The following is a 12,918-nucleotide window of genomic DNA, read 5'->3' on the forward strand; positions in this document are numbered from 1 at the left end:
GGGGAAAAGTCAAAATACCCGCCGCGGTCTTGCGACCGCGGCACAGTATTTTGACGGCTGGACTTTGGCGGGCGGCCTCCGCCGCCCGCCAAGGTCCGAATGAGGGCCTTAGTATGCAAATTAAGCTCTGTCGTGGTATATAATGGGATCTGCCCTGGTTTATTACTATTTAAATTCAGCTAATGAAGTATTTGTAATTGTTTAGCGCTTACTACCCCTGTGGAGGCGTCAAAGCGCTTTTCGGTGAGTAGTACTCTACTCCGGAACCCAAAAGGAATAGTGGTGGATTAGAGTAGGGAATTACGAGTTAATTTGACCTGTGGACATGTGAGTTTGTTAGTTGGATTGAACTGGATAATGGGGGATAGAAGAGGGAAAAATCTAGAAAGTGTTAGTTGAGAGGTGCTATGCACATTTCTAGAAGAACCCAGAATAAAACAGGCAGAAGTCACTGTGTTTGGGTAGGTAGTGGCCCCTTACTGGACACTCCAGCTTTACATTGACTGCTCGAGCCCCGGCCTTGTTCCCGGTCAGACACCACTCGTGTCCAGGAGATGCAAGGATCTGGTACTGTGGGGCCATTCATTACCTAGTTTAAAGGGCACTACTGTAATGTCAGGCTAACCAAAGGGTGTTCCATGTTAAAGATCCACACTAGCAGGGCTCCCAGCCGGCTCTCAGTGCTCTCAGGACTATGGCGGTCATTCCGACCGTGGCAGTCGGCAGTGAAGCGGGGGTAAGAACGCCAACAGGCTGGCGGTCTTTTTTCATGAATTTTGACCATGGCGGTTACCGCCATGGCCAGCCGTCGCTTCACCGTTCCGACCGCCACGGCGGTAACGACCGCCGGGCTGGAGACCTGGGTTTCCAGCCCGGCGGTCATCACATACCGCCGGCGGTATTCCAACCCGCCTGACCCCGGCTTACCGCCATGGATTTCATGCGGTTTGGGACCGCCATGAAATCCATGGCGGTAAGCACTATCAGTGCCAGGGAATCCATTCCCTGGCACTGATAGGGGTCTCCCCCACCCCTAACCCCCACCCCAACTCCCTCCCCTACCCCCCCACCACCCCTGCCACCCCCAAAAGGTTGCAGGACCCCCGCCCCCACCCGATCCCCAACATATACGCACACATACACGCACACATTCATGCACGCACTCATGCACATACACACCCCCCCGCATTCATGCATGCACTCATGCACGTACACCCCCCCCCTGCATTCATGCACGCACGCACTCATGCACATACACACACCCCATCGCATTCATGCACGCACTCACACGCCCCCTCAACATACACACACGCACACCCCCATGCACGCACACAACTCACAACACCCCCCCACCCCCCTTCCCTAGCAGACGATCACCTTACCTGTTCCGGTGATCCTCCGGGAGGGAACGGGACCCATGGGGGCAGCTCCGCCGACACCGCCACGCCAACAGAACACCGCCACAGCGAATCACAGGTCGTGATTCTCTGGGCTGCGTTCTGTTGGCGTGGCGGTGGAGGTGGAGCTACCTCCACTTCCCCGCCTGCCGCCAGTATGGCTGTTGGCGGCTCTTCGTCCGGAAACGGGGGGAGCGCTGCCAACGGTCATAGTGGCCCGTGCGGAAGACCGCCAGCACTGGCGGTCTTCCGTACGGCGGTCCCTCGGCGGTCTATTGAAAAGACCTCCGAGGTCGGAATGACCACCTATGTATTCTAGAAGAGAAGTGCAGACTTCCAGAGTGGAGTATCTGCAATTTTCAGGAAGCTCTAAAACTGAGACAGAAGACGGTTCCCACAGATGTCCGTCCATAGACGTGAACTGTGGAAGACAGGTTGGACACCCAGGCAGGGGTAACCTCTGACATGTCTGTTGGCAAACGTGGCAAAGGTACAAGCAGGAGTTTTGGTGTCTTTGGTCTGAGGCAGGGTTCGGGCCTGGCTCTGGATGAATGCGAATCTTTGTGCCCTTCAAGGGAGGGTACAGTGAACTGCAAAGAGCACCGGTATAGAGTGACGTCTGAGGATACCGTGAACCGCATACAGCACCGGCACGGAGTGACGTCTGAGGATACTATGAACTGCAAACAGAACCAGCATAGAGTGACGTCTGAGGGTACGTGAATGACAAAGAGCTTCAGCATAGAGTGACATATGAGGGAACTGTGAACTGCAAAGATCACCCGCATGGAGTGATATCTGAGGGTACCATGAACCGCAAAGAGCACCAGCAGAGAGTGACGTCTGAGGGTACACCACGCTCTATCCACATTGCTGGACCAGCTAACCATTGCTGTGAGTTCTCCTAGCGAATCACACTTTTCCATTCTGTCTGTTGTGAATCAGAGTTGTCATGCTTTACTTTAAGCATCTGTTCTCTCTGGATCAGATCATGTGAGGAAGGAGCCTGATCCTGTGTCTTGTTCCCCACAAGTTCCTGCACTGAAGGTTACTTTGTTCTTCTCGCATACTGTTGTCTGGAGATGTGTTGTGTTATGAGTGTTATGTGTATTTGTAAAGCGCAATATCACTTTCAAGGATATCCTGATGCCGAGCAGGAGTGCGTGCCCAGCCCTGCCTTTGGTAAGTTAGTTAATTAAAATCCAGGTCCTCAGCTTCTTGTGTGATTCCAGTAGAGAGGAGGAGGGTCGGATTTGGCGAGGAGGCCGTTCCATGCTTAAGGAGTGACGTAAGAGATCTGATCCCCCGGATCTGATTCTGGATCTAGGATGTGTGAGTAGGAGTCCTGCAGGGCAGAAGTGCTTGGGTGGTTGGTAAAAGGAGATGTGACTGTCCGGGTAGGTGGGGCTTGAGTTGTCTTGTGCCTTGAATGTGTGGGTGAAGAGTTTAAAATGAGCATGCTTGTGTATTGGGAGCCGGTGTAGTTCCCTGAGGCGTGGTATGCTGTGAGTTCTGTGTGGGAGGTTGAGGATAGGTCTGACTGCTGAGTTCTGGGTGGTCTGTGGTGTTCTAGTGAGTTGCTTGGTAATCTCGGCATAGAGGGTGTCCTCATAGTCCAACTCGCTGGAGTTTTTCTAGTGTTGCTTGGAGCCTTTGGACAATTTTCCTCAGCATCTTCAGGGTGTGAAAGCAGGGAGCAGTGATGGCTTTGACTTGGGCAGTAATATCCAGTTTGTTGATGATGATTCCAAGGTTCCAAGTGTGGCTGCTGGGAGTGGATCAGAGTTCAGTCGCCCACCAGCTGGCGTCTCATGCCAAGGTGTTCTTGCCAAAGATTTTGGGGGTTATTACAACTTTGGAGGAGGTGGTAATCCGTCCCAAATGTGACGGATTTACCACCAGCCGTATTACGAGTTCCATAGGATATAATGGACTCGTAATACGGCTGGTGGTATATCCGTCACTTTACCGTCACTTTTGGGACGGATTACCACTTCCTCCAAAGTTGGAATAACCCCCTTTGTCTGTCTTCTCCCCCTTCACCTACGGACCTCATCCTCTCTTCTGGAATTCATGAAAGGACTCAAGACCTGGCAGTTCAACTAAACCCCTTAGCAGCTATGTTCTCAGCACCTGGACACCTCACGGGGGACTTACTGCACTCTATAAACCCTGATTGATTGAGCTGAGCTTGAGGCAGTTGGCTTTTATCCAGTTAGTGACTTCGGTCATGTAGCCAGTGAACGTGTTTCTTGTGTTGGGCGTCTTGTCTGAGAGGGAGAGTATGAGTTGCATGTGATCAGCTTAGGACAAGATGTAGATGTAGAGTATACGGATGACAGTGGACAGAGGGATCATATGTGCATCGAAGAGGGTGAGAGTATACGATGGATCATGAGGCCCTCCACAGATGAGTTTGTGGGCTTCTGTGGAGTAATGTGCCAGGCTGACAGCTTATGTTCTATTCGTTAAAAAGTACCAGATCCAGCAGAGTGCCGGTCCTTTGATGCCAATGTTGTGCAGGCGCTTGGTAGTGATGATGGAAAATGAGACAGTATCACATGCTCCTGAGAGGTCCAGGAGAATGAGGGCTGCTGTGTCTCCTATGTCCTATGTTGTGGCAATGAGTGCTGTTTCTGTACTGTGGTTGGGCCTGAATCCGGACCGCATTGCGTCGAGGAGCTGGTGGTTGCTGAGGTGGGCATTCCATTTATGCCTCGGGTTTCCCATGTTCACCCAGTCCATGGTCTAGTTTTAGTTCAGGGCAATTACTTGTTTCTTCATGGTCTTTTTATATTAGGTTATTTTTCATTGCACAATTTCATCATTTCTTCCTCGCGGTTTCCAAAACTCATCTTTGTTATTAGAGTAGTTTCCAGGAGCCACCTCACAGGTGAGCCAAGATATAGAGTTATCTTTGTTCAGTCTTGAAGTAAGTCATGTGGCTTTGTCGAAGTAAGCCTCAGCAAGGCCTACTAGTGCAAGGGGTTCGCCCTTCTCTGTACAAAGTCCTCAGACCATATAGGAAGAAGTTGGCACAGAAACTGAAATAAAAGACAAAGTTTATTAAACCTCAAGAGGTGGTACTACAGTTCAAACATCACCCTTTGGTAATGTTTGAAGTAGCACACTGAACTAAGAGAGCATGGTCCTTTTATACCCACGCAGGGGCTAAAAGAAGGTGGTACAATTATAGAAGCAAGACTTATAAACATATAAGGTCATATGGAAATGCACAGTCGACAGGTAGGAGAGTCTAACAGTTTTCAAGGACTAGTAGACACATTACTGTCTGTTACCAATTAGTAACAGCTGCAAAGCTTACTGGGCATGTGCAAAGTAGGAGATGCTAAATATAACTTGTCACTAGACAGATTTTCAAAAGTAGTTAACAGGAAGGTAGGACGGAGCACAGGGCGAGCACATGGCAGCATGTGGCAGAGAAAATGGCTGCCATGAATACAAAATGGATTCCGCGAAATGTTCACAATAGTTGCTAAATGCAAGATGTCTTCTGCTAATGCTTAATCTAATCACTGCTAAACTACAACAGATTGATCTTTGTTATCCTATGCTTGTTCTTTGCCTCCTTAATCTCTGGTCTCCAAGAAGTATGCTTCTTGGCCTGGACTTTGAGCACTTGACCCTCTCTGTGGGGTCACAATTTAGGGCCAGATGTATCAAGCGATTTTGCATTCGCAAACGGTGCGAATCGCAAAATTCGGCCGTTTGCGAATGCAAAAATGCCTTTCAGAATGTATGAAAGGCATTCGCAGTGCAATTTTAAGGAATCGCTAAAATAGCGATTCCTTCAAATTGCGACCCCATTTAGAGAATCGCAAATTGCTATTCTCTAAATAGGAAATCGCAAATAAGGAATCCTTATTAGCGATTCCCAAAGCACATGTATCAAGCATTTCCTAAATGCAAATTGGGCATTTAGGAAATGCAATTACCACCAACAAAAGTTTGGTGGTAACCATGTGCAAATTTTAAAAATGCATTTTAAATGCATTTTTAAAATTGACATGTAGCGCACACATGCCCCTAAGGCATGTGTGCGCTTCACATGTCCGTAAAAATATTTTTGGGGTGCAGCAGAGGGGGCCTTAGGCCCCCAGCACCCTGGGATTTGCATTTCCTAAATTGCGAATTCCTAACTGGAATTCGCAATTTAGGAAATGCAAAACCATTCGCAGCAGGCCCATAGGTGCAAATGGAGTTGGATTCTCTATTTGCGATTCGGTAATAGCATTTGCGAATTTTAAGAAAACGCTATTACCGAATCGCAAAAATCATACATACCATTTTGCATTTCTTAAATAGCGATTTCTTAAAATTCGCTATTTAAGAAATACAGCTTGGTTTTTTGATACATCTGGCCCTTCGTTTTTTAACAGTTCATGCTGAGGCATGTGCCCTGCTTGGTAGATCCTTGCTTTGTAAGGACTGTCACAAGGATGAGTGCTAATGTCATGATTACTTGCCAGTAATTTTTTATTACTCCAAGTGCAAATCTTCCTTGTCCCATACATTGGATTCTCTAATTTACCCTAAAGATCAGTTTTGTACTCACCCAGATTGCAGCTGCTCAGTAGTGAACAGGATGTCTGGCAAGCCCTTGGGGTTCTAATGGCTACAGGGAGAGAAGCCAAATTAAAATAAAAAAGAACAAACCTTTTTGAGGTTAGTGTTTCTCTTTTTCTAAGAGGACCAAGTGGATTACCTGTTTCCAGGTGCAAACTCACCTTGTTTTATAAGAACTGTGGCAATGATGACTTGGAATCAGAGTAATGCAGCTTACCATAAGTTATTGGGACATTCATGACATAATTACATTTTGTTTTGCCTTAATCCCTTAAACAGGTGCTTCTATTACAGTGTATGGAGAATGATGTGTCCCTGTGTTATAATGCAGTCGTATTGATACCCTGCATGTAAATGACCTTTGCCATCTTGCACTGGTAGTGTGCTCACCGCCTGATACATAAAATGTAGGTGTTGTTGAAGTTGAGAGAAGGGCCTGCAGAGCTCACAGTTAAATGGAGCTTATGGTCCGGTGCCCCATCGTCTAGTCCTCATTGTGCCCTCTTTTGAGGGGTGAGCAAAAAAACAGAGCAGTTTCCATGTGATTATACTTGCTCCCAGATACCCAGTGTGAAGGTGTGTGTACAGTTCTATGTTGTGTGTACACACGTGAGAGGGAGAATGGGAGAACACTGAGGATATCAATCTATTGGGCGAGAAACCTGGTGATGGCCAACGCTTCCTGCATTGCCTCATAGTCACAAGTGAGAGGGGTACAGGGGTGGGATGTGGGGTAGGGCATGCTTGCCCCTGTGCTTGGGACAGGGCTCACACTGTTCCCTGCTTCTGGCACCATGAAGGGCAGGCTTCAATGCCTCAACCTGGTTGGTTGTTTCATCCGTGCATGCTGGTTAGAGTCACCGGTCCATCCACTGTGGTTTTGTGGCCACAGGACTGTCTGGGCTGATTGTGACTTTCATGCTGCGGAGACTGCTGTCTCCAGATGTTGCCCTTTATGACCTCTTGAGAAGTGCCAGGGCAGCCGCTCATATTTTAGGCTGCCTGGAAGATCAGCATGGGGGTCTTTCCCTTCCATATTGAGGAAAAATTAAAATCGAGGGGGGGTGGACTGCTTGATTGACAACCACCGGTTATTACATGGGAAACACATTCTAGTCTATTGTGTTTTTGCCCATTATTGCACTGTCAATAGTGACCAGTCATATGCAACTCAGTCTATGTCCTCCTCTAATAGGAATGTTCCTTCCATCCTGAATGGCCAAACTAGGTCTCCTGCAGACAGGAACACAATTAGCCCTAAGTACGTCTCTATGATGATGCCATCAGTTGTTTGACCCACTAGTTAAGAGCCAGGATCAGAGTCCCACTCATCATTTGGGCTAACCGTTAGGGAACCTCCCCTCCCCAGATGGACTCACATCAAAAAGCTACACTAGCTCCTGAGCCAGAAGAGATGCCAGTTCAAGATGCTGACCCATGCATACAAATCCGGACCACCAAACATCAACAAAAGAATGACCTTCCACCAACCAACCAGACACCTGTGATCCGCCTCCCTCTTCCTCGCAGACATTCCCTGGATCTGGCCATCAAACAGGTGGGAGCTCCTTCTCCCACCTGGCGGCCAAAGCCTAGAACAGCTTTCCCCTGCACCTCAGGAACGCTGCATCACTCTGGGAATTCAGAAAAGGACTCAAGTCATGGCTGTTTGAATAAACAGAGCTCCGCGAAGCAGCTAACAGCTCCAGCGCCTTGAGACCCTCACAAGTGCTTTGCCACCCTTTATAAACCCCGATTGATTGGTATTGAGCCTCATGGCACAATGCAGTGCAAAGGATGCTGCTCACAGAAGGGCATTTACATGCAGTGACCAAGATGGCAGTCTGCCAACAGCCTTAAGTAACTGGATATGTCATAGAAAAATGTAATATCCTGTCATTGAATAGATGTAAATGCAACTTAAAACACTTATCTGTATCTGTGCTTTTTGAAAGCAGTAATTGTTTCATAAGTGAAGGCCCAGGTATATTCTTTGCTTTGAAAAAGCTGTGTGCTGTGGCAACACAATGCTGTCTCTTGGTGACAACAGCTGTGCATTCATCCACTTGTACCTCTCTATCTACCCACCCCAGGCATCCACCCATGCACCCATCTAGTAACATTTATTCGCTCATACACCTATATAATTGCATCCACAAGCACTCATGCATTCATCCATCTCATCTAGTGGGACCGAAGCACTGGTCCATCCACTCGCACCCACATATATTCATCTATTCCTCCATTCGCCGCTGCATAAACCCACCTACATCCATCAATTCATTCAAGTATTCATGCAACATACACATCTGCATCCAGCCATTTGTGTGTTTCTTGTCTACATACGTGCCACCATGCATGTTGTCTATGTGTGGATGTGCCTCTATGACTATTGTTTGTACATTTGTGAGTGCCCAGATGTGTGTCTGTGCATCACACCATAAAATGTACAAAGGAGTTTACAGAGCATGCTCAGTTACACTGCACTTTAAATATGTTCTCAGAAACAATACTGGAGCAGTGTACCTTGCAAGGATGACTACATCACACTCACAACACCACTGGCACTGGGGTATTGTACAGATTTGGACATTGGTGCTGCTACATACCTGGTTGAGGGTTGAGTATTCAGCACAGGCTGGTCCATACCACATTCAGAACATCACCAGTCTGGGTGCACTGTATCAGTAATTGGCATTTTTGGTGTTGCAGGCCTCTGGGGACTAAGTCCACTCCATTTCGCATCCAGAACATCACTGGCCCTACTGGACCTGTTGCTCAGTTGTTGCTGAGATGGTTTCTCACCCAAATGTCCTGATGGGGCTTTATTTGGGCAGGTTCCTCTGGGTCTCTGATGTGGCATAACTTAAAACTGGCATTGAAACTCACCCCATGTGAAATTTAAATTCCCCCGCGTAATTTGCCTAATTTCAGGAATTTTGCATTATGATTATTGCTTGAAATTTCTGAAACGGTTCTACACCGGTAATTACAATGCATTCTTTGCCAAATCACACCACAAGAGTGTGGGAACGCGAACATCCAGAATGCGAGCAGCTGTTCTATTCCACCTTAGTTTTTGTGCTGTTTTTTTTGCATGAAATGCATCCTTGTATCCAAAATGGTCGCAAGGAAGCATTGTGTTTGACAATATTGCATTAAATGCCACATTTGCACCTTGTGTAATTCTGCATAATTTTGCAAAATATTCCCAAAGTTATATGTATATATGTGAAATCCAAATTATGCAAATTTTGCTCACAGCTAAGAAAGGGGTCTATCTCGGGCACTACATTCATGTCTTTATCTTTATAGGCAAAAACATTGAATCCTGAAAATGATTGTATAAACCTTTTAGGTAATCAATGTCAGCGATGAAGTTTCTGTTTACATTTCACATTTTTACTTAAGCTTGCATTCCCCAAGAGTGCTTGCTTTTTTCCAGAACGTGGTGTTTATGCAGTTTTTTGTGCAGTTCATTATTATTCTTGTATACTGTGAACTGAGTCACCTGGAGGTGTCTGTGTGAGTTGAGGTTGTGGGCGGGTGTCTATGACGAGCCACACTTGAGAGTTCTGCAGTTGAGACTGAAGGCCACGCGAGTCGGTGCCTGTCACCAGATCATAAAGGTGTTTGAAAGATATGCTCACTCAATCATTGGCCTCTATAGAGACCACACAGATCACACAGGTGGAGACTCTGCGGTCGATTCACAAAGGTAGACTTAGACTTTTTTTAAACTTGGACCAAAAGTTTAAGATTATGACTTTGGGAATTCACAAAGGGCATTTACGAATACTATCTTCAGGCAAGTACTATCTTGATGTCGACCCTTGGGACGGATATCTGTCCCCAGAGCAGACATTAAGATAGTATTTTTAAAATGCCCTTGGTGTACGTACCTCTGTGAAGTGGGCCCAAGGTTTCCCGTTCCTCAGAACGGAGTAATGCGTTTGGCGGGCATGAGCACCACTGATTTACTGTGGTTGAGCTTGTAAATTCAACATTTTCTACAGAGAAATGGCATCAGTTCATTTTTGACAAGTCTAATTGCATCACGTCAAAATTGTAGTGTGTTTCGTTGAAAATAAATCAAATGCAGTGCTACTGTGAAAAGAAACAACTTACAATTTTTTGAACAGACATTTACAATCAACAACATGCTTTAAACACACTTCCAATGGGGACATCAACCAAATGTACTCATAGCACATTATGCACCCTCTACCCCAGCTCCTTAACACTGTACCCCCAAACCCTTCACCGTTAACCATGAATCTTAACCCTTTACCCACCAGTCTTTAGCCTTAAATATACCTGAATAACTAAACACCCGTACCTTCAATTATTTATTGTTATCTCTTCACCATTAACCCCTATTCTGCATACCCTCAACCCTGTGCCCCCAATCGTTCATCCTTTAGCCTAGACCCTTAATACCATCCCCAATGCCATTAATGCTAAACCCCAAACTTTAACCTCGATGTCCCATGCCCTACACCTTTACCATGCGCCCCAAGTCCTTACTCGTAGCACCTGTACTGTAAAGCCTTTACCCTCAACTACTAGCTCCTTACCCTTAATACCTATAATGTGCACTCTTTACTCCATTCTTTAGCCCCATAACCCTATACCCTTCAAGCTAGACCCCAAACACATATTCCTTACCTCTTAGCCCTGTACCCCTAACTGTTAACCCTTAATCCTTAACCCTCTATGTTTACAGGCCCAATTCACAAAAGTAAACTTAGATCGAGGGTAGATGTAAAGATACAACTCGCATCTTACCTTTCTGAATACCGAAAAGTCATAAAGTTAGACTTTTGGTCTAACCTTAGACCAAAGGTCTAACTTTACCTTTGTGAACTGGGCCTGTATGTTGTATCCCAAACCCTTAACCCTACACACTTAGGCCCCCATTCTGACATAGGCGGTAAATGCCGCCTACCGCCGCGGCGACGGCCACCACAAGACCGTCGCCGTGGCTACCTACTGTCCGCCATATTATGACCATAGCTGGAATTCCACCAGAAGGACGGCGGAATTCCGTCTACGGTCATGGCGACGGACGGCGGTAAGGAGGCGCTGCTGCCAGCAGACCACCGCAGACCGCATCATGACACATGATACGGCCTGGCGGTGTTCTGCTGGTGAACGCTGCTGCTGGCAGCAGCGCCGCGTCCCGTCTCCTGTGTGTTATGTGTGTGTATGTTTCTGTGTGCATGCATGCGGGTGTGGTGCGTTTGGAATGCGTGTGTGCGTGTATGTTGTGATGTGTGAATGCGTGTGTGCTTTTATGTATGTCAGTGTGTGTGGATGTGTGTGTGCATGGATGTATGCATGCGTGGGTGAATGTAGGTATGCATGTGTGTATGCATGTGTATGTCTGTGCGTGTAGGTGAGTGTATGTCGGGGGGGAGGTTGGAAGGGGGAGGGTGGTAAAGGACTCTGGTGAGGGGGAGAGGGGCGTGGGAAACCCCTATCAGTGCCAAGGAAGGAATTCCCTGGCACTGATAGAGCCTACCGCGATGGTTTTCGTGGCGGTAAGAAAGCCACAGAAACCATAGCAGTGGGTGGGGTCATTTTACCGTGGGCAGCCGTGTGACGGCCGCCGGGCTGGAGACTGTAGGCTCCAGCCTGGCAGGCGTTACCGCCGTGGCAGTCGGTTTAGTACATTGGCGGTTTGGCTTTTGCCAAACCCCCAATGTCATAATATGGCAGTAGGTACTGCAAGCCTGTTGGCGATACTACCCCCACTATAACACCGACTGCCGGGGTCATAATGACCCCCTTAATCTATAACCCTATAATCTAAATTGTCATGCTTTATACTCCTTTCCCATAAACCTCATAACTAGACCGCACCCCTTAACTTGTAACGTCTAATCATATATCCCTGACCCCATAACCTTAACCATTGTATACTATCCATTATACCCAACAAAAATAACCCATGGCCTTTAAATCATTCACCCCTTTCACACTGTCCTTACTATTTGTAAATGTTCCATTTTTAAAGGATTTATTCTCAAACTATTAATTCGGAAGTTTTACTTTTAAAGTGTTCTTTTTGAAGTTTTGAGGCAATATCCTCTAAACGAAGGCCAAATTCCCCATGGATGTTGTTTGACTAATACAATCGGTGGCGGAAGAGACGTGAAGCACTTGTTTACCTCAAATACGTCATAGGAAATGTCTTATCCCAGAGGAACTGATGTCACATGACCCTTAACCCTGAGGACTTAAAGGAAGTAAAAGATCCATACAATAACAACATAGTTGATAAAGAATACACATGGTAGTGGTCAGTACACCCTTAAACTATCCATATCACTACCCTGATATACCAAAATGGGTGAAGAGCTCAAATTAATCTCAGCCACTGGTAATTACTCAGCACCGCAATCTGGACCATTGATTTTTTGCCACCCATACCAATTCAGGCAGGAATCAGTCAATGCAAATTAATTGTGGTCTTGCTCCCATAGTCCAGACTGAACTGCCCAGCTAGGTCCCCTCTCAAAGAAAACACAAGAAATCCCAGACCCTTTGTGACCTCTTCAGGAGGGTGCAGTTTGAGTCCTGTGGCACAGTCAGCATGGGACCCAGGTCTGGGCATACCTGTCACACTTAGGACTGCACACGGAGGAAAACAGAATAGTCCTAGGTGGATTGCTTCAATTAATCTAGGTGGATTGCTTCAATTAATCTCAGCTCCCAGTAATTACTCCATAACGCAATCCGGTCTATCATTTTTTTGCCCACAATGCCACCACGAGCAGGAACCAGTCATATGCAAATTCATCTTGGCGGGCTGGGTCTGTACTGATTTGCATGAGTCAGCCCTCTCTCTTGAATAACATGATGAACAATGAATGATGGAATGGAATGCGGCCACCAGTGCTCACCATTCAAGCATTACATTCCTCACCCT

General features: G+C 46.8%; 1 protein-coding gene across 1 annotated transcript in view; it reads left to right on the forward strand.

Moving 5' to 3' along the window:
* Positions 1-1,862: 1,862 nt before the first annotated feature.
* LOC138301466 (nestin-like) overlaps positions 1,863-12,918 on the forward strand; it is a 38,466-nt gene continuing 27,410 nt past the window's right edge. Inside the window, exon 1 of the mRNA XM_069241976.1 lies at positions 1,863-2,112. Coding sequence (XP_069098077.1) covers positions 1,863-2,112 — 250 coding nt within the window. The remainder of the gene's footprint in view (positions 2,113-12,918) is intronic.

The sequence above is a fragment of the Pleurodeles waltl genome, chromosome 6 (genome assembly GCF_031143425.1).
Source record: "Pleurodeles waltl isolate 20211129_DDA chromosome 6, aPleWal1.hap1.20221129, whole genome shotgun sequence".
Taxonomy (NCBI): Eukaryota; Metazoa; Chordata; class Amphibia; order Caudata; family Salamandridae; genus Pleurodeles; species Pleurodeles waltl.